Consider the following 20,748-nt stretch of genomic DNA (forward strand, 5'->3'; position numbering starts at 1 on the left):
AACAAAATCAATTCCCTACGTGGGAGCATGTTATCGACCTGTGGTAGGCTGACGTTTTGGAAAATATTTGTTGTTTTGTGCAAGCTTCTCTAAAGGAAGCTTTATTTAGAAACATCTTAGACAGCAGAAAGGACGAAAAGCTGTCATCTCGGTTTATTTAAAACGGGCTATTGTCATTGTTTGTTACAAAACAAAAGACCTTTGTTACTTTTGCTAGTTAAAAACAACGTTAAATTTGCTGAATTTGGGCCCTAAACCTGCTACAATTGCTTAAAGTCAAAAGGACAATTTATCTATAAACAATTCAAAGCTTAGAAGAAAGCGCCACAGGCCTAAAACTGCGACGATGGTCGATGGTAAAACAGTAAAGTTCCTGTAGACAACATACGTGGTGATAATAAAATAAGACACCTTGTGATAAATCACGTAGACAAAGGCCAGGCGGTTAATCTTTCCACCAATTGCGAGGTTAACACGCGATAAGTCGATAGTTCGAGGCAATTTACGAAGATAAAAAGTGTATTTTGCTGCTAAACTACCCATCGTCTTAAGTGTCTGAGACGTAAACAGTGGTTCTCAGAGCTTAACGTATTTTGTTGACGTAGCCCTTTAATTTTTTAACACAGTCCGCAGTGACACGCTGAATTATTAAATGTAGTTTGATGTTAATTAAAATTAGTCTCCAACCCTCACTTTATGCAACTGGACGTGTTGTGAACAGCCGGAAATGATATTTTAGAATCTGCTGTGTGGGACTTTTGTGACGCAATAATCATGGAGCTAAATATAGCGTAGGGAGAAAAAAATTGAAGGCAATTTGATCCAGAGATTTGAAATAAGATTCCCAATCTAGAATGCGTAATTAAGTGCAGGGCCTATCTACTGCACCCTCCATTCACCGGTTTTAAGCCCTTTCTAGGTACTATGGCCTTTTCTACCGCGGAAGTATTTCAACACTTCGATGAGGAAATTCAGCGCTGAACTAAACAAAGCCTCAGAAGAAGCGAAAGCAATTTTGTTACTTTCAAAAACTTTTCCTTTTGCCAGTTTATAGTGCCATAGTTGTTTTGTTGTTTGCTTAACTCTTTGAGGTGGTTTGATTTGAGTTGGGAGTAGAACAGATTCCAGAATGGACCAGCGAGAGCCGCAGAATGAACCCGCCTACATTCAAGGAAGTACAACGGTTAAAAAGAAACGTAAGTTTGTTTTTTTTGCAGCGATTGGATTCCGCGTAAATTACTTCTGATTTTGAAGCCTGCTAGTTGAAAGCGTTTGTGGGTTTAGTCAAAGTCTACTGAGCTCGTCTTCGTTTTGAGCATCTTTACATCTGTTATTTCCAACCATACGACTAAGTGGTGTCATAAATTTAGTTACACGTTTGTGCTAATGCCATAACCGTTTCTATTATTACGTCACAGCCAAACATTTGTTTGCTTACTGTTGCCCATCTGCACCCACGTCATCGGACAGACAACGCTCTTCCTTTATTAGGTCAAAACGAGCAAGAAATTTTGGAGCGGTCCTGCTACTAGTCGCCCTGCTCATCGCAGTAGTCGTGATTGTCGTGATTTTGATGACAAGGAGTGAGTATGACGACATAAAGGCAATAATATGACGTCAGGAAATTTTATAGCCACTTGAAACGTTTGCTGTTGTCATAGGCGAAGCCGATGAAACTTCCGTAGCACCCAAGAAAAATCCTTTGCTTTGTCATATGGGAAAGAATCCTGTAGGTAAGTGACCTGGCCAGTGTAGTGGCGTGGCGTGTGTGTCTGACGACCTCGAAACGCATTTTTAACCATACCGCGATTTAGCTTTTCGAGTTTATTTGTTGGCCTGAAACGAAAAACGACTTTAAGTTGTGGCTTCTCGAAGTTTTGAAGCCGAAGCGGACATGGTTTGCGGTGAAGCTATTTTAGGTGTGTGACGTCACAATAGTTGTGTGTGATTAATTGCTTCGTGGAAATTGCGACCAAACTGCAAGGCTGTCTTCGTGGTAACGTTACGTCGCTCTCATAAACATTAGCTACGTTTGCCTTTACCCAGCCGACGAGGCATCATAATGACCTCATGACGTCAGATATTTCAAATTTTTTTCTTGGTTCATAGACTCACGGAGTTCATCTCACGGAAGATGCGATACGCTTCTTGAAGTCGTGAATTCGACGACGGTTTGCCAAGAAAGAGGAGACGACGCTTGGTACACGATGGCCGCCGGGACCTTTGGTGAGTTGTTAAATTCGTGTTAATTTTACTTTTTTTGTGTCCAGTCGTGACTGTTTTGGAAATTCCACTCGTGTTGGTCTAACCACGTTTTGGAGCAAAGAGGCTTCTTTCGTGTAAGTCGTGTCATGCGTTTTACGTCACGGCCGCATATGACGTAATACTAGATAGTTATAGTCGCGTTCTAGCAGAAAATTGTAAACGTGTTTGACGGAGGAATCCTCGCTTGAAGCATGTACCGTCAAAAACCTTTCATAACGAAATGGCGTAATAACTGTAGTTGATAAAGGATGTGATGTAACAATGTGGAACAAAGCATGAGCCTGCACCCATCGCCTACGTTGGATATGAAAACGCGCGCGTTAATGACGTGCGGACCTATGATAGTTTGTGGTAACTCTCTTACCCTAGTACGAACTTACAGGCGCTTTAACCCATGTAGGCCCCAGTGCAAGCAAATTCTTTTTTGTTTTGTGCAAATCATGGAAAATATCTTGATATAATCTCGTCTGTTTTATTCCTGTGACGTTTGTGTGTGCTGTTGGATGTTTATCACGGACGTTTCTTTCTTTTCTCAGCTCACTTGAAAATTCTTAAGACATTTTGGATCAGAATTTTAGTATCGATAACTCAGATTTTAGTTTCTTTTGCTTTGGCGGATTGTTATTAAAATTCTAAAGATTCTCTTGAGGTAGAGACGTCAAGTTTCTTTAAAACAACATTTGCTGAACAAGGGTTGACATTATGAAAATACCAAACATGAAACAAATTGCATCATCTTTAAAGTTTAAACAGAACCAACTGATTTTGTGCTTTCTGCTTTTAAAAACAACTTCAACCCAAAATAGAAAAAGCAAACTCAAAACGCAGCAGTTTCTTTAAACTTAGTTGGTGTTAGGTCTAACAGGATTTCTTAATAATTAATGAGGTTTCATGTTTCCAAAATAAAGCCTTTAAGTTTCCTTATAAAGGGTTTCTTGAGCCACTTAATCTATCTAGTCTAGCCTAGTTATCGAAACATACTGCATTATAACGCAAAAGCTCTTTGCAAACACGAAAGAGCTGCTGTAATGGCAACATGTGTTACAAATATGGAACCGGTGCTGCCATAATCGGCCCAAAAACTTTAAATTTTGAATACCTCTAATGATAATGAATGTTACACTGGAAACGACCGGATTGGTTGGAAAGAAATTTGTCCTGATGGATGCGAGACTCATTTTTCTTTCTTGTTCATTCAGATCGAGAAGAAGTTGATCAACTTCTTCCTCCAAACCTCACAGACTTCAGCGCAATCGTCATGTCGCCCAACTATCTCCTCCCCAACGACAGCTGTCACCTTCAAGTGAACTTCAACTTCAGTTTCCAATCAAACTATGCCATCTACGTCACTTCTCCTGCGGAAGGCCACAGAAAAATCTCTGTTACGTCACAAACTTGTCACTACGGTGCTTTGGACGATGCCCAATTTCTCTCCAACAGCCAATCCCTTCGATTCATAATCGTTTCGAGTGGACCAATCGGGATCGAGGGCGCTTCCGGTTCTGTGACATCACAGCCGTGTGAGAGCTTCGAAAGCGTGGGTTTTTCCCCTGTTGTGGGAAGTCACCCCGAGTTCGCAGTGGTCGGGTCAGGGTCGCGGAATCTCTGCTCGTTCGAGATTTTCAACAAGACAACGGTGGACTGTGACTGGTGGAGGGTGACCAGCCTGGGAAGTGCCGCCTTCACCCGCACTGACCATCACAGTTGCGTGGAATTTGGGGTTTCCCACGATGGGGCCGATAATAACCCTATTTGGTTTCTTACCCTTGACCCCATTTCTGACGACACAAAGGCTTTTCTCATTTCACCCATACTGGATACCAATGGGGCCACCCACTTATTGTTGTCCCTTTGGTACATCGCACAATGCAACGGGACTCATCTCCGAGTATATCTTGTCCCCTCCTACCGCGATGTAGGTGCGGTGACGTCAGAATTGACCCCTGTCGAAGTGATTAGGGGACCAGAGAAGAGCTTTAGATGGGAATTCGCTTCCATAGATGTTGAAATACCTGCCGGTTACAATACAGTCCAGGTGGGGACAGACAGGCTAGTTCTTATAAGTGCTGTGATAGACACATTTATAATAATAAGTACTGTGCTGCAGTCGAAACGTACGTTTATAGCTTACTAAGCGTTCATGCGTACACTTGCATCATAAATTATACTCTCACATCTTTCACGTGTGTAAACAACCTACCCACAAATTTAAAACCTTTCTTTTGTGAGAACGGTGGTGTAATTGTTTTTCTGCTTGCTAGGTTGTTATAGAAGGCGTTGTGTCAAGCACTGGCGATTGTGGAGGTCATCTTTGTCACCTCGGTCACCCCACCACGGTTACAGCGGTTGAAAGGCCTCTGCTAGCTTTGGACGATCTAGGAGTCGAAGTCCGTTACGACCAATGTACTTCGGGTAAGTAAAATTAACGAAACAACAGGGATATTGTGTGCGGGCAAATTGTTGCAATGATGTTTCAACATTCCGCGATAATTCGATGTAGCCCCCATACAGAGAGATGCTTTTTTTAAGTCAAGATGACGTTGCATGGCGTGATGTTTTTTTGTCTTTTTAAATACAGAAAACATTCGACAGAGTAACAGTAGGATTTTTTGGTGAATTTAACAACAGACAAAAATCAGCAACCATTAAACTTTTTCGGATTTTCTGTTTTTTTGGCGCGTTTGCCTCCTCGAGACATATTTTTGTGTTCGTTTTTTTAAAACTATTTTCCAATTTCAGACAAACCGTCCTCGATCGACTGCACTTTTGGAGCGCCGGGTAACTCGTTATGTGGATGGACGTCATCAAGATCGGCGTCTATTCCGGTTGAGATCATACAATTTCACCACTGGGTGGTTGAGAATAATGACAGAGGTACCAGTGCGTGGTAACTGATTGACGTCATAGGCCGGAAATGACGCAAACTTACGCAGGTTTTTTTTTTAAAGGCGATGAAAGTTTCTTGAAATTTAATGTAATGGCCTTACCGGAACACGACGCGTTTTTTCGAAGTCCGCTTGTTGTGGCGAGATCGACGTGTTCCTGCTTACTATCTTTCCGCTATAGACTCTTCGGCGCTGTGGTGAGCGGCCATTTTGTTTTCTTTGTTGTTTAAGTACCTCTGTTACGTAACAAGGCGATCGGCCAATCAGAAGCGTGAGCTGTTTTTTGCCCTTGTTTTCCTTAAACTTTAACCCACCTTTGATAGGGGTCGACCCGTCTTCAAACGAACCTGGTCCTGGGTGAACCTGGTACTGGTACTGGTCGCATCCTCAAACCCCAGTGGTCAGTGTACGGCGAGATAAGCCAGGACTGGATTCCTGTCCAAGTACTTCTTAACCTGGATCCGAGTCAACCTTTCCAAGTCGAATTCAGGATACTGGGAGGGGGGAGCGGTTCAAACGCTTACGTCGACGATTTTGTTTTCCACCAGTGCGGTAAGTTAACATCATTGTGACGTCAATTATGCTGAAATAGTTTAAAATGTGCCGAGTTGCCAAATCGGTTCTGATTGGTGGTAAAGTTTACATCGGCGTATAAAGCGATATCATCTGCTCATTCAAAGATATTTCCGAGAAATCGTCTTACGTAATAGAGTAAATAGACCATTGTTACGAGATAAATGCTTTACTATACGAAAAGGGAGCGACACTGATTATGATGTATACAAAGAGTCTCCTCGACATAAAAGTATCATCACATCACAATAAGTTTACCTGAAAGACCTCTCTCAAAAGTATTCATGACGTCATCGTGACGTTTTGTTTAGATATCAGCGAGGTCAGGAATCCCAGTTAAAATTTTGACGTCATAAAGGATTACATAATGTACAACCTTTCAAATGGGATGAGGCATCGGAACCAAGATGGCGGTAGAAGAAGTTCCAGGTTCGAAACCCTCACCAAGCAACTCGCTTGGACCCCTCGCTTGGCTTTTCAATCAAGTTAATATCCAGTGACGTTGATTATTGATGACGTCATCAAAATAAGCAGAATACCTTATCAACTGTTATCGTTACAAGAACATTTTTAACCACTTTTCTTTCTATTTTATTCAAGTACTTTACTTTGAAATTTTTTCTTGTGTTTTGATGTTTTCTTGATTTTCGCTTTAACTTTTTCGCGTTTTTCAAGTTTTTGACGTTAGTATGACGATGTCATAAAAATGCGATGCATTTTTACGTCATAAATCAGTGCGAAAAACTCTTTTATTTGTTTCTCAGATTTTATTTTTGTCTTTTTTTCGATCTTTGCTATCCAGGGTTTCCAATTATTAATTTTCATTTCACTTCTCACTTCATTTTACAGTAATGAACTAAAATCAGTTTTGTTGAGAAATTAATTTGTCTCGAGTACGACGGCAGTTATGCAATTTCAATTATTTTCAAAATGTTGCCTGTATTTTGCTGTTACAATCATTTTACTTGATCTTGCCATTATTTTTTATTTCAGAAAGAGGCATTAACTGCAATAAAAAATATGAAAATGAAACATTCTTATCTGAAATTTTCATCGTTTCAGATTACAGTATTTTGTCTTTCGTTTTCCCAAATCCAACTTCATGACAAAAATTCAATGCTTCGTCAAATCGGCTTCAATAAAAATCCCCTCATCAGATACCGGACCCCAGTAGTTTAACATATCGATCTTACATAGGATTTCTAACCCTAATTTTCTGCTTAATAATATAAGGTTTAGGATCAATATTGTAGACAAACATTCACGAAAACAAGCTTTTTAAAAATAGTGAAAAGATAATTGTTATAGTATGACGTCATGACATTAAAGAATATAAATGCAATTAAACGAAACTAAATGAGAAAAAAGTTTTTTTTCTTTGTATAATTATTGGATGCGCTTCTTTGTTAATTTCCTTCGAATCCCGTTGGAATGGAAACCCCCTTACTGTGAGTTTTTTGAAGAAAAGTTTTTAGGAATCTCTAGTACCGGTGTGTTTTATTTCAAACTTTATCAAAAAAATAAAGAATTTCAAAGAATTTTCAAACAAAACGCACACAATTTATGGAAACTCTTTATATTTAATGCGCACTTCTATTGTGCAATTTACAACAAAAATCATACAAAACTAATCAACTATCTGTTATAGCACACTTTTCAATGTGATGGTTTTTTACTCCCTAACAATGATATTTTAATTGAAATGAAACTTTTAGAAGCTTTCAAATGATCAGCGTTTACCTGAAAGTATTAATCCGCTAATTATGGACCACACACACGGACCAGGCAATGAAATTTTCCGCACATCCCACTCCATATTGCCTCACCGGTACCTTCCTATACTTTCCCACCGAGTTTATTGAAACTCCCCAAGCGACATTTTTGTCGCGATCAAACGTCGCCAACTGTTTCGTGGTGACGTCAAATTATCTGCATAATATATATACTACATTAGAGAGCGATGTATCGGTAAACAACTGGCTCAGTGACGTTCAGTGGAAGAACGTTATGCGAATACGTTGTGAGAAAATCGTTTCATTTACTGTGGTTAATGGACCATGACCAGATACCAAGGTTACGACTGAAGCAACGGTTGTTTATCAACCAGGCACGTTACCATTGGTTGTGTAAATAAGGGCGTTGAACGTAGAATAAAATTTCATTTAGACCTGATCTCAAATCTAAATTCACACAAAAATACCTTAATAGTTAAAAATAAAATCTGGTTATGATTCTGGTTGGTCGTTGATTACTCTGGTTATTTTTATTTGTTCTTTGTTAAAATTAGTCACAAGCCCGAACCCGCAAAGGAACAACATCGGGCAGATTTCTATGGAATTGGCCAAACACAGCCTCACTAGTATTTCTTTGTGATGAAAAAATTTATAATATGATGAAAAATATATTTTTTAAAACAATTAAAAAATAAAAAATTATGATTAAACAACAACAAAGGAGTGATACAATAGACAGGTCGATTGTTATTTATTGTATAACAAAACGTGACTGTTAAACAAATGCACAGAAAATGGCCATTGTCTTTCACAGACTGCGAGAACATGAAAAAACAAAACGAGCGAACCCGACTTCCGATCAAGAAACGGTTATTGTCTTTCGCAGAAAGCAGATCGAGCAGTTCGTTTGTTAAGATGGTTCATTGTACGGTCACCAGATAAAGTTGATTGAATTTCTTATTCATTGTAAAATTGAGGTCAAACTTAAACTACAGTAGAAGACAGATTGGATTTAGGTTTGACAATTGGTTCACCAAAAAAAACAGTTCATTAAAAATTATATTAAACTTTTTATTCAACAAATGCAACTAAATACCAGTAAACAATAGGTTTGTAGGAATCGAATTTTTGGCTGAACCATAACGCGAAAATCTTTCTAAAACAAAAATGTGTGAATGTGAATGAGCGGCAGCGGCGGCAAAATTAAAGTTATCGCTCCATTAAATTTCTCCTCCACCATCGCTTCTATATTGACAGACAAATTTTACGCTCATTTATTTCCTTGGAATTCAAAGAAACCTAACCTCGCGCGCCAACTACCGTCGTGAGATAAATGCGACGCAAACGGACACTGACGTTTTAATCAATGAAAACTAAGGGCGCCAACTCGCGACTTGAACTTTTTAAAAGGATTATTAAAAACCACATTTCACCACTTGGTACCTCGGTTTACTGTTTGTGAAGCTGCCTTTGAAACCAGGCAGAACTAATGCAAAAACCAAGCAATAATTCGGTCCAATAAAGTCTTATGCAACCCCACCGTATAACATGGATCCAGCATATTTCTCGATTTACATTTCAGTCGAAACTGTTCAGGCGAAGTTGTTTGCGCATTCAAATTGAACGAAGTTTGTTCATTAAGCCCAGTTTCTCGCCAAAACAGCGAGGTGGCAATATATAAAAAAAAATCTCAGTCAAAAAGTATGAAAAAACTACAACAAACACGGTAATTGACTTCTTGATTTTTAGCTTCTACACTGATTTTCTCACTTAAACTTTGTCATTTCATTTCTCACACGTAACAAAGTTGTTTATTTCTTTGAACAAGTTAATAACAGTCTATTATAGTACGATGACAACTGAAACTTGTCTCCTGCATTTATTAATATTTCTCTTATTTTTATTTTTCAGGATCATAGGACACATAAAGAGATCATTTAAAGAAGAAAAAGATCACGAGTGCGTATATTTAAGTGGAAAATACAGAATAAAAGTTGTCTGCATTGAAAGCTCTTGTCTTGAAATCTCATTTATCTTTGTCATGTTCTGTCAGGTTATAAACTCACCACACACATTACACAGACAGCAAGTAGCTCTGTATTGCTCTGGCTTTCAGCGCCAGTAGTGGCAAAGATGTCGTTCAGGGCCACGCTTCGTTTTGAAAGAGATAGTTTGTGCAGGTTGGGTGTCGATAAGACTGCGGTCAAAACATTTGGAAAACGGATCAATGTTTTTAAAAATAAGGATATATATAAAAATAATAAATAATAAATAACGAATTTGTAGGAGGGCGAGTTCTTTTCTCTATTTCAATTTTTAATTTGTTTTTTTTTTTAACTTATTCTTCTTCTTCTTTCTTCTTCAGAAAACTTCTTCTTTCCAGGCTGTTTTGCTAGGAACCAATGCCGTAAGTGTCAGTAAGCTAGGTTAAAAGCAGACTAACTGTTTGAACAAGCATAACATTTCGTCTTGCAATTGCCATAATTTTCCTTTAAGAAGTCATGACATAACGAGTTATCACTTTCATCAGTGTATACCCCAGGATAACCATTAATGGAAGCGAAGCATACAGTGCATGCAGTTATACAGCATAAATGTAATATGGGGCATCAGTTCCACGAGCGAGTGTAGGAAGCTCGTTCATTAAACTCAGAATCGCAAGCTCAGGCCGATGTTGTGGATTATCGATTATCTGTGGATGAGAAACGAAAACTAAACGTTAAATGAATTATGATAACAGGGAAATAGGGAAACGAATTCCGCGTTAAAAATTACTGGGAGCGCTAAAATTCGTTTACAAATTATAATGTTTGAGGTAAAAAGGACATATTACGTTGAAAAACCTGGAACCGTGACATCACTTTGATTAAGTGTGGGCGACTGGAATTTTGTGCTCAACTTTTGATTAATATAACCCGTTGCATCATCCGAGATATCCACTTTCCACTGCTGTCCAAAAACATAACTTCGTTCCCAGCATTACCAACAAAAGGAAATAAATTTTTAGAATAAAATTGTTCGATTGTTTGAAATTGCATTCATTTTTCAGCAGTGATGGAAACAAATCATTTAAACAACAAAATACAAGTCTAGTCGTCGAGATTTTGCAAAAACCTGACTCGAATAAGACTTGTGTCAATTCATTGAGGCGAATCATCTATTTTTGCTTCTCACAGAACTCGCCAAAGCTATGTTTAAAAAAATAACAAACATTTCTTCTGTTTGAAGTTTGAACAAATATGAAAGTTATCATAACAGTGAAGGACACGCAAAATTACTGTATAATAAATCGAACAAAACTTTTATGATATTTTTTGGTATTGGACGGCTCCTCAAAGGTGTCATGATAACAAGTTATCACTTTCATCACTGTATACCCCAAGATAACCATTAATGGAAGCGAAGCATACAGTGCATGCAGTTATACAGCATAAATGTAATATGGGGCATCAGTTCCACGAGCGAGTGTAGGAAGCTCGTTTATTAAACTCAGAATCGAAAGCTCAGGCCGATGTTGTGGATTATCGATTATCTGTGGATGGGAAACGAAAACTAAACGTTAAATGAATTATGATAACATTTTAACATGTTGTCGGTTTAACCGAATACGTGCGAGTGATTCGTGCGAATAAACCGGGAAATAGGGAAACGAATTCCGCGTTAAAAATTACTGGAAGTGCTAAAATTCCTTTACAATTTATAATGTTTGAGCTAAAAAGGACTAGTTCCGTTGAAAACCTGGAACCGTGACATCACTTTGATAAAGTGCATGCGACTGGAATTTTGTGCTCAACCTTTGATTAATACAACCCGTTGCACCATCCGAGATATCCACTTTCCACTGCTGTCCAAAAACATAAATTCGTTCCCAGCATTACGAACAAAATGAAATAAATATTTAGTTTATAACTGTTCGATTGTTTGAAATTGCGCTCATTTTTCAGCAGTGATGGAAACAAATCATTTAAACAACAAAATACAAGTCTAAATGATATGATGATTTGAGTCATTCTTTATTTGCTTTTGGCTCACTCAATTTTTTTTAATCATAATTATTCACAGAGAGGATTGAGCTCACAGGCGTCATTTCGACTTCATACTGTTAACACGTACCCTTGTGTAAGTCGTCAATTTGCTTTTTCTTGTGGTTGGTTTATTTTGAAGGTCAACCAAAGTACGTTTAAAAATTAGAAAACATTTCCGTTGTTCTCAAACTTGTTTTGACCTGTACTGAGCACGCAAAAGATGAATCCAGTAAATTTTGGTTTATATTTAAGTTAAAAATTTCCAGGCTCAACTTAACGCAATTTGAAATTTGAACAAATATTAAGCTTTGGCCAAACCATGGTCAAAAGTTTATCTTTCATTTGGAAGTTAACCGGGTGAATATCTTTGTTTGTTACATGTTGTGAGTGTGTCTGTAGGCTGAGGTTGCGTAGCGTGCTATAGATCAGTGGAAAAGATCAGACGTAAAAGGACAAATCATAATTTTAAAGATTTATAAAAACACTTTTTAACAAGATGTCAGTTCAGTCACAGCCAGATATGTAAATTAACTGGTAAGCGGTCCATGGCCGACTTCAAATCGTGGTAACTGTTTGTAACGTTACTGCCGGTCTCAAAGGTGCATATTGCCTCAGTATAGCCGCAAATATAAACGGTTTTGCAAAAGCTCAGCACGTGACACTTCTTTAATTGTTTTAAAAGTGTCAGTAATTTGTAAATAGGTGAAAAAGAGCCCACGTTGCGTTTCAAAAATTAATGAAACTGACATAATCAATTTTTTAACGCCTAACACGTTCTGAAAAATGATTCTAGGTATTGTGAATAAATCAACCGCCTTCACACTTTGCCGACATAACGTCAGCAAATCCGCGTCATATTTGATATAAATAGCCATATCCAGTGCGTTAACCGTTATTGTGGATTTAGATATAACAGTGGATGTTGAATAAGAAAAGTCAACATTAAAACGTACTTTTTCAAGCTTTATCAGGTTGAAAATTGGGTTAAGCACCAAGTATGCTGACTAGTGTGCTTATTCGGGCGATGTTTATTTCTGTCGCTATCTTGTGTTACCTGGGATGCAGGAACAATGGTAAGTGTTGGTAGACGATAACGAACACAATCATTCGAATTTTTAAAAGTTAAGAAATCCCAAAAGCAAAGTCGGCAAAATTTCATCTGAATACTTTCACTTTATGAAACGGTTATAAAGTTAATCACGTTTTCTCGGAACTTTAGACACAGGTTGTATGGAAGCAATTGCAAAAGCATTGCTCGTTCATTTGTGTTGTTATTACATATTATATAATAGGCCTACTTTATTTTTTTATATGCAGCTAACGCCTTCTTCTACGACGGCTTCCTCCCAATCGGGTGGTGGTGGCCAGTATTTCCAACAGAAGCTTCACCCATAATTAAAACAAATACAATTGGAACATTTACCGGAAATGTCTACGATATTCCTCCGAAGAGTTGGCTTTTCACTTCATCAGTAGAAAAAAAGTCCTCCAAAGTTTATGAGGTTTTCGGCAGAGAAATCTACATCAGTGATGTTAACCAAATGCTGAGTGACGTCATTAAAAAGTAAATAACTGTTATTGGAATCAATTTGTTATAAATTAATCAACTTGTTTGATGCCAAGTCGATAGAGACTAAGAAATCTTTAGTTATTAAGTTTGCTTTAATCAAATACCAAGTATAAAACTACAATTGATAAAAATTAAACCTATGGTCGTAGAAATTTACTAGTTATAGCAAAATGCAAAATGCGAGGTGAATGTTATTTGCAACACTCGTTTATGCCGCAAATGGTCGAGAAGAAGCCGTTTGATCAATGTACACCGCAGAGACAACTTGCCTTTCCCGGTCCAACACTCCACGGCAAGTGAAGCGCCCTATGAAGTCATAATTCGAGGTGATACACTCTACCTGGACGATGACGTCACTTGGCAGGGACTCAAAAAGCTGAAAATCTTGGCGCGGAGGATGATCGCCAACAACAAAAAGCTGACCCTAAAAGTAAGACTTTTTGACATATTAACGGAGCCGCAGAAATGGAAGCGTGCCAACACCTATTTAGGCTGTGCATCCTTTATATATAACTACATTTGTTCTTTTTAATTGGATCTAACTATTAACGAATCTATAATACCAAATTAATTCCACGTACTTTGTTGCAGGCGCCGGAAGTATGTCAATCGGTTTCGGGTTCGACGTGCGAACAACTTCGCAAAGCGGCACCGGCAACGGCCGGCAGAAATGGAAGGAACGGAATTCCAAGTACTTCTGTTGAAATCTACGTTTATAGCATTGATGGCAATGTTGAAGTCATAAGCCAGGTATGCTGTCCTGTAGCTTTTACCTCTTTGTCGTCAAAATGAAAATTAAAAAAACGTTCACAGAGAAGTCGCTATAGGGTCGGCCATGGTGAAACTTATTTTTCGAGACCTTGCTTTTTTTGCAACAACAATCAAATTTACTTCGCACTTTATAACCGGAAATTACCCAACTTAAAAAGTAGTCTCGTGTCGCTGCTTTAATTCTTTCATGTCAAATTTAATTTTGTTAAATTTCTGTTTTGATGTGTTTGTTTGATGTGCATAAAATAACTCATTGTTTCCTCTTATACTGTTCAGGCATCCAACGGAGCTAGGGGCGAATCGGGTGGAGATGGTGTTGCAGGAAGTATAGGTCGCGATGCTACCGGCGTCCCGGATTGTTCAGGGCGCTGTGATTCTAGAGGTGGTACGTTAACTTTTCACTATTGTTTATATTTTGTCTTTGTAAAATTGCTATATTTTGAAAAATCTTACCTAGATAATTTATAGTAGCCTTATTCGCATTTCGTGTACTCACTAACATTTTTTTTTACTTTTATGCGTGAAAGTAACCGTAAGTCACAATAACTTGTATGTAATGAAATTGTCATAAAATGAAGTTTGAAAATAACTTATTACCAAACCATATGATGAATGGAAGTTTGATAAAAAATATCATGTTTGTTATATATGCCTACAAACTAAACTTACAAACAGGTTACAACGGCGGCAATGGTGGGGATGGCAGTGATGGGCAAAAAGCAGGTGACTCAGGGAAAGGAGGAACCGCGAAAAAAGTAATCGTCAGTGCAGCAAGAGTTTCTGGTTTGTTTAAAGTGACGAAACAAATAGCTGCAGGAGGTGAAAAGGCAACCAACGGAGACGGAGGAAGCGGAGGGTATAGTGGCTTTGTCTATTTAGTTTCACCAAACGGCGATTATTATTGTTCACCTTGAATGCTGTTCAACAGGAGAGGTGGAATCGGCGGATGCGGGAAAAGGTGCGAATGGAAAACTGGAAGCGGTAGATTCAGCAATAAGAGATGCTCTAGAAATACAGATTGTGGTCTTCGCGGATCAACTGGTAGTACTGGCAAGCATGGACGGAGCGGAGACGAAATATACGGACAGCGAAATGACGTAGCAAGGCTTATGATTCATTGAACCAATGAAGAAGTCATTTTGTCCACTCATGTTTATTTTTCTTTGACAGGGAATAAATGGCGATGATGAGACGAATGATCTTAAAACTGGAAGCATTAAAGCTTGGTTCTCTGGTGAAGATGATCTCTTGGAGCTCATTTATCGACGCGCTGAATTTGATTTTTTAAAAAATCGCACCGACAAAGCACTTGAAATATTTGACTTTTTGATGTCAGCAACAGACGAAGGTTCTTCCATGCATACAAAGGTTATCGATTTGATCTGAGCAGTTAGTTGTTCAAGTTACAAACGTTTTATTGTTGTCTTACAAACAATGTTATATGCAAGGCTTCCACGTTAAAGATTGCGCTGGAAAATGGATTTGACTTCTACGGTAACGCAAAATACTACGCTCCTACCAAACACTGGGATTATTATTCTGACACAAGCAGATATTTACTTGTCACTGGCACCGCTTATGAAAATGCATTCAACACAGTTAAGGAAAAGGTATTTTTGCAATGTGTCTTATTCAAATAAATGTTAAAGGTTTAATTGTGATAAGTTAGAAATCTCTTTCTTTGTTGTTGATTCACAACATGGAGCATGGATATATTTGCTCTCAAATGCTACAATATTCTTAATAAGCACTTTGAAATCCATGTGGACCAAACAATTACTGAAATACGTAGGTCCACTGATTTGATTGTTGTTTGAAATCTTGCTCCGGTGCAATTGTAAATAATGTAAATATATTTTATCTCCTCAAATGTGTGTGAGTTTAACCATTAACTCTGAAGCTATATCCAACTTTGACCGGTTTAGATGGACGATGTGAAGCAATTAAGCGGAGCTTTAAAGTTGCAAATGGCTGCCGGATATACAGATTCCACAAGGGAACTTCTTTCTGACTTAAACGCACAAACATCTAGAAAAGGTGTTTACATTAATGCCCTGACTAAAATTGAAGTAATGATGAGAAATCAACGACAGGAAATCAACAAGTTGCTCTCAGAAGCAATCGTGGAAAAGGTAATGTTATTTTCTTTCAATATCAGCCATAAAGGTGTCAACGAAATTTGCAGAAAATTAATTGCAACCACTTCGTTTCGTTTTCAGAACAAACCAAAAGCCTTTAACGTACTAGATTTCTTTGATGGGGTCACTGGTTTTGTCGGTGGCTTTACAGGAAAGAATCCTTGGCAAACATATGACAGCGCAGTAAAAGTAAGTTGCGTATTGTGCGTTGAGAGTTGGTGATTTTTATGTCTAAAACCCAATGTTTTCGCAGCTTGTCAAAATGTTTACTGATGAACCGGATTGTAACGCTCCAACTATTTTGGACGCACAAACTACATTGAAATCGAGGTTGGAACGAATTTTGACAAACTAACAATCTAATGAGTTTAGGTCACTGTGAAACATTTTCTTCAGATTGTAACATTAAATTCTATCATCCTTAAATCATTTTACTTTTCAGAATAGAATTCGCATTTCAATCCGCGGATGTTGACTACAACAACTTTAGCTTACCCGAAATGACCAATGTCGACGCTGTACCTATCATTATGCGAAGCAAACTTGCCAAAAACAAACGTAAACTCTTCCAGGAGTTTAGCTGTTTGCTTGACACCGAGGATAAAAGTGACACGGTATGAACAAAGACGCATGTATTAAATTGCTCAACGCTGAAAAGGTGAAGGGGTAACACCTTTATAGTTATTTGATTATATTTATAGGAACGAAAACGAGCTGTAATACAGTCAGATGAAAAGCTTGCGAGTAACTTTAAAGATTAGATAAATAACTATCGTGAGAAAACCTGCTCACTGTTAAAATCTATTGGTCCAGGTTGCAAATTTACAAAGAGTGATGGAAGATTTTTTCGGAGACGCGGACTTGCGTATTTCCCTTATTGACAAAATAATCAGCATCCAAATTCAGATAATCGTAAGTTTTGGTCATAGTATGGAACGTTTCGATACGATATACTCATAGACTGTTTTCCAAGGTGACATTAACATAGCAAATATTTCATTGTCTAAAGGCATGTGCAAGCGCCATGCAAAACCAATCAGTTGTAATTAATAAAATGGGTTTACGTGAAATTTTGAACAAACGTAACGTGTAGTTGTTTCCACGCAACTTTGACCCTATCACTGACAATCTTTGGAGTACTGGATTCGACTTGCTTTTTTCGACCTTGATTTCTTCAAACGATAGCAACTTACTTTAACAAACCTTGAACACAAAGACGCAAGAAATTACATCCTATCATATTGTAAACATTATGTTGAATAACCAATACATTTTATCAGCTAATCAACGACCGACTTACAATGATTCGTCAAGGACAGTCCGACTTAGACACAGTTGTCGATTCATCTATCAATAACATACCGATGTCTATCAAAAGGACATTCACGGACTACGTTTTCAAGTAAAATCTTTTTAATTGCTGCTTGATATTTGCCGAGCTTATCTTGCTCTTTATAACCGGTCGTTGATGTTTCAGCTTGTACCAACAGCAAGAGGCTGAGATCATGCATTCTTTATACGATCTTGCCAAAGCTTCCCAGTTTTTGAGTCTGTGGAAGTTTAACGCTTTTCATGACTATGTGAATGCATTTTCAGACCGGGTAAGCACCGAAACCCAGTAACACTGGGACGGTTCAAATTAGATAATTGAAAAAAAATGATCAGGTTCGATAATTACCACAGTAAAGTATCACTTGTGCTTTGTAATGTTTCCGGGAAAATATGTTGAAAGTTATTCTTAAATTTTCCTTTGCACCGTCATGTGCTTAAAGCCAATGGTGAACAATCTTGGATCTTTGAACGGGATATTTCATCTTCAATCAGTAAAAGGAAAACTGGAAAGTGAAAGAAAAAATTTTCTTGACACGTTGGATACAACGGCTGGCGAAGATTCTCACACCTACACGGTTGTGCGGATATACAATAAGGTAAAAGTCTAACTTAATCGTATGGGAGTTGGAGCATTGAAAATTTGCATCAATCACCATTTGGTAGTCAACCAATCGCCCACTTCGTAATTGAGAAATTCTACGCCAATTGTCACTGGCAACAAGTTACGATTATATTAACATCAATAAACTTTGCAAATGTGTTGAGTTTTGGTGCACACACAGGCAGAACAGCCGGCCATATTCAAGAACCTTGAGGAAACCGGAAGATTTACGATAACCATTGATCTAGAGCCCAATAACATTGTCAGCGTGGGTTGTGACTCTTGTTACAACGGTCGTCTCGTGTCCATGTATGTCGATTTGGGTGGCTCTGCGCAACCAGAGAATGTTCCAGACGAGTAAGTGCTGAAATGGTTAAGTTGGAAAAATAATTTAGTTAACTGCATTTAAACGAGAGAAGCTTTTGCGTAACTAAAATAAATTATCAACAAAACTACGCATACAATTGAACGTGTCTCAATACAAAACATCTGGATCCTTTTTGTTTTGACCCTTTTCTATTCTTCAGCATCTACGTAAAAGTTGCTCACATGGGCAACTCGTACTTCTTGCTGCCGCTTTCAGACGGAACGAAGACGTCAGTTTATCTTCAACAAGAACCTCAAAATATTTACGGCGGCAACGTTATGTCTTTTGATAGAAAGGATCTGGTGACGTCTGTCAACGACGATTCATTGGAAGACATTTTGCATAACCCTTTGGTAATTTCAAGCTATTTTCAGATGTTATTCCACAATACGTTTGCGCTTGTAGGATCGCTCCGTCCACAAGATGTAACGTGCGTTTGACGACGTCTCGCCTTTGTCCATTAAATCCCATATTTAGAAACTTAAACCGAGTCACACCATTGTGTTGTATCATAATCATAAGTTGATCTTGTTTTCTAATCTTTTAGGGAGGGCACAAGTTTTGCACACTTCAAGGCGACGCCGAAAAATTCTACGGTGGTCAAATGTGTAAGAGTCCATACGCCACTTACACCGTCACAGTGCCTAAGACTCCCTCACTTCCGTGTAATGTAGCAAAGGCCAGAGGCACGTCAGGCACAAACTGCAAAGATCTCGATTATTCCAAGTAAAATTTTTGTTTAGGTTTTGATGTTTATAAAAGCAGTGATTGATAATAACGTATAACTGACAATGAAAAATGTTTTTCGTAGATTCGACAAAGTGCGAGTGTATGCCTACGTCCGATCATTCAGCAGTTACCCGGCTCCTAGTATGACGTCTTTCATAGACTCATGATTGACACAAGGACCTCTCAGTCAAGAAGTAGTGAAAAACTAGAACAAACACGGTAATTGATTTCTTGTTTTTTTAGCTTCTTTCCTGATTTTCTCACTTAAACTTTGTCATTTCATTTCTCTCACTTAATAAAATTGTACATCTTTGGTTAACAAGTTAATAACAGACCATTATAGTAGGATTAAAACTGAAACTTGTCTCCTGCATTTATTGATATTTGTCTTATTTTTATTTTTCAGGATCATAGGACACATAAAGAGATCATTTACAGAAGAAAAAGATCACGAGTGCGTATATTTAAGCGGAAAATACAGAATAAAAGTTGTCTGCATTGAAAGCTCTTGTCTTGAAATCTCATTTATCTTTGTCATGTTCTGTCAGGTTATAAACTCACCACACACAGTACACAGATAGCAAGTAGCTCTGTATTGCGCAGTTGCAATAGTGAAGACCAAAAGGTGTCATTGGTATTGTAAAAGGAAGTGCAACATTTGAAAAAATAAAAACTTTCGAAACAATAAAATAAATGTTAACAAAATAAAAGTTATGCACAAAAACTTAGTGAAATAAGAAACAGGATATAGTTCGGCACTCTGAAGGCTAAATTTAAATTATTCTACACGAGCTTTCGCAAGTATAAGCTTGCTTCTTCAGGTGTACATTTCGCAGTGCAGAGACAGAGCACAAAAGCACGGAGACAGAATTTGGGCGTCGCACAATCTATTAAAGATAAATCGAACGTTTTTTAAAATAACCAAAGATAATAGGCATTGTTGCAAAATAGTTCTTTTATTAAATAGACCTAACTTTTTAAAAGCAGTTCTCAAACAAAAAATTAGGTCACCCGTCGGCTTACTTTTGACTGCTAGCGTTAATCTTGCCGTTAGAGTACGTAACTTGGCACGGCTCAGCCTGCACTTGACTTGCTATGGGCAGGTTATGGCTGGACATTTCCAGTTTCCTATTTTGAATACAACAACACAGGACATTTATCGTGATAGTTGTGACGTCATAGAGAAAAATCAAGGCGCGTGTGAGTGACGTAGGCTGGAATGCGAAAACGAAGCAGAAATCAAAGAAGGTGCTTCGCTTCGCTGGTGAGAGATCGTGCTTAAATAATCAATTAATCAGCAGCAGGTGAAGATTAATTAGTAAGCAGGGTTATATTGAGTAACTTCCATCATCTATCTTCGTCAAAGGCATGGCTTCAATGCTATGGCTGACTGGCTGTGATCAAGTTGGTATATGCCTCTATGGCGATAGTGCTTTGTAGTTGACAATTGTGCTTTGTAACTTAGTAACAACGTACAGCGCAAATAACTGACGGTTGATGCAGCGACAGCGTAGTTTTGCGATGAATTGTACCGAAATCTGCCAATTACTTAGGTACAAATGGATTCTATGATATGCTCAATGGATCATATTTACAATTTCACTCTTTTAAACCTCTCTCCCTTTCACTTTGAAGTCAGGATTGTTACTATTTTTACGTCACAATTAGCCTGGCTTTCCAGATGCCTTCCAGCCGACATCCTTTATTCGAGTTAAAGAAAGAGCCGCCTTTTTTACATTCTCTCGTCTAGACTGTAGAC

At 38.1% G+C, this 20,748-nt stretch overlaps 2 protein-coding genes across 2 annotated transcripts; both read left to right on the plus strand.

Moving 5' to 3' along the window:
• The first annotated feature begins 839 nt into the window (after nucleotides 1–839).
• Nucleotides 840–6,755, plus strand: LOC143470875 (uncharacterized). Its single transcript, XM_076969162.1, has 10 exons — nucleotides 840–1,196; nucleotides 1,419–1,583; nucleotides 1,662–1,733; nucleotides 2,110–2,226; nucleotides 3,465–4,300; nucleotides 4,527–4,677; nucleotides 5,005–5,139; nucleotides 5,214–5,347; nucleotides 5,474–5,702; nucleotides 6,035–6,755. Exons 1-10 carry the CDS (start codon nucleotides 1,130–1,132, stop codon nucleotides 6,061–6,063), a joined length of 1,935 nt encoding a protein of 644 aa, XP_076825277.1. The 5' UTR covers nucleotides 840–1,129; the 3' UTR covers nucleotides 6,064–6,755.
• Nucleotides 6,756–12,389: 5,634 nt separating this feature from the next.
• LOC143471064 (uncharacterized) lies at nucleotides 12,390–19,493 on the plus strand. The gene is made up of 22 exons (XM_076969400.1): nucleotides 12,390–12,554; nucleotides 12,799–13,045; nucleotides 13,310–13,481; nucleotides 13,643–13,801; nucleotides 14,099–14,207; nucleotides 14,498–14,678; nucleotides 14,751–14,919; nucleotides 14,993–15,190; nucleotides 15,271–15,432; nucleotides 15,748–15,954; nucleotides 16,042–16,149; nucleotides 16,214–16,290; nucleotides 16,403–16,574; nucleotides 16,774–16,872; nucleotides 17,241–17,362; nucleotides 17,438–17,561; nucleotides 17,733–17,888; nucleotides 18,075–18,250; nucleotides 18,421–18,613; nucleotides 18,808–18,986; nucleotides 19,072–19,208; nucleotides 19,396–19,493. The coding sequence occupies exons 1-21, from the start codon at nucleotides 12,479–12,481 to the stop codon at nucleotides 19,154–19,156; spliced, it is 3,171 nt and encodes a 1,056-aa protein (XP_076825515.1). The 5' UTR covers nucleotides 12,390–12,478; the 3' UTR covers nucleotides 19,157–19,208; nucleotides 19,396–19,493.
• The last annotated feature ends 1,255 nt before the right edge of the window (nucleotides 19,494–20,748 follow it).

This window comes from Clavelina lepadiformis, chromosome 9 (assembly GCF_947623445.1).
Source record: "Clavelina lepadiformis chromosome 9, kaClaLepa1.1, whole genome shotgun sequence".
Lineage (NCBI taxonomy): Eukaryota > Metazoa > Chordata > Ascidiacea > Aplousobranchia > Clavelinidae > Clavelina > Clavelina lepadiformis.

Coding starts and splice junctions, on each gene's coding strand:
- LOC143470875 (XM_076969162.1), top strand. CDS start 1,130: ATGGACCAGCGAGAGCCGCAGAATGAACCCGCCTACATTCAAGGAAGT. Junction 1,584..1,661: donor CGTGATTTTGATGACAAGGA/GTGAGTATGACG, acceptor CTGTTGTCATAG/GCGAAGCCGATGAAACTTCC. Junction 5,140..5,213: donor GGTTGAGAATAATGACAGAG/GTACCAGTGCGT, acceptor TTTTTTTTAAAG/GCGATGAAAGTTTCTTGAAA.
- LOC143471064 (XM_076969400.1), top strand. CDS start 12,479: ATGCTGACTAGTGTGCTTATTCGGGCGATGTTTATTTCTGTCGCTATC. Junction 15,955..16,041: donor CAGAAGCAATCGTGGAAAAG/GTAATGTTATTT, acceptor TTTCGTTTTCAG/AACAAACCAAAAGCCTTTAA. Junction 18,614..18,807: donor ACATTTTGCATAACCCTTTG/GTAATTTCAAGC, acceptor CTAATCTTTTAG/GGAGGGCACAAGTTTTGCAC.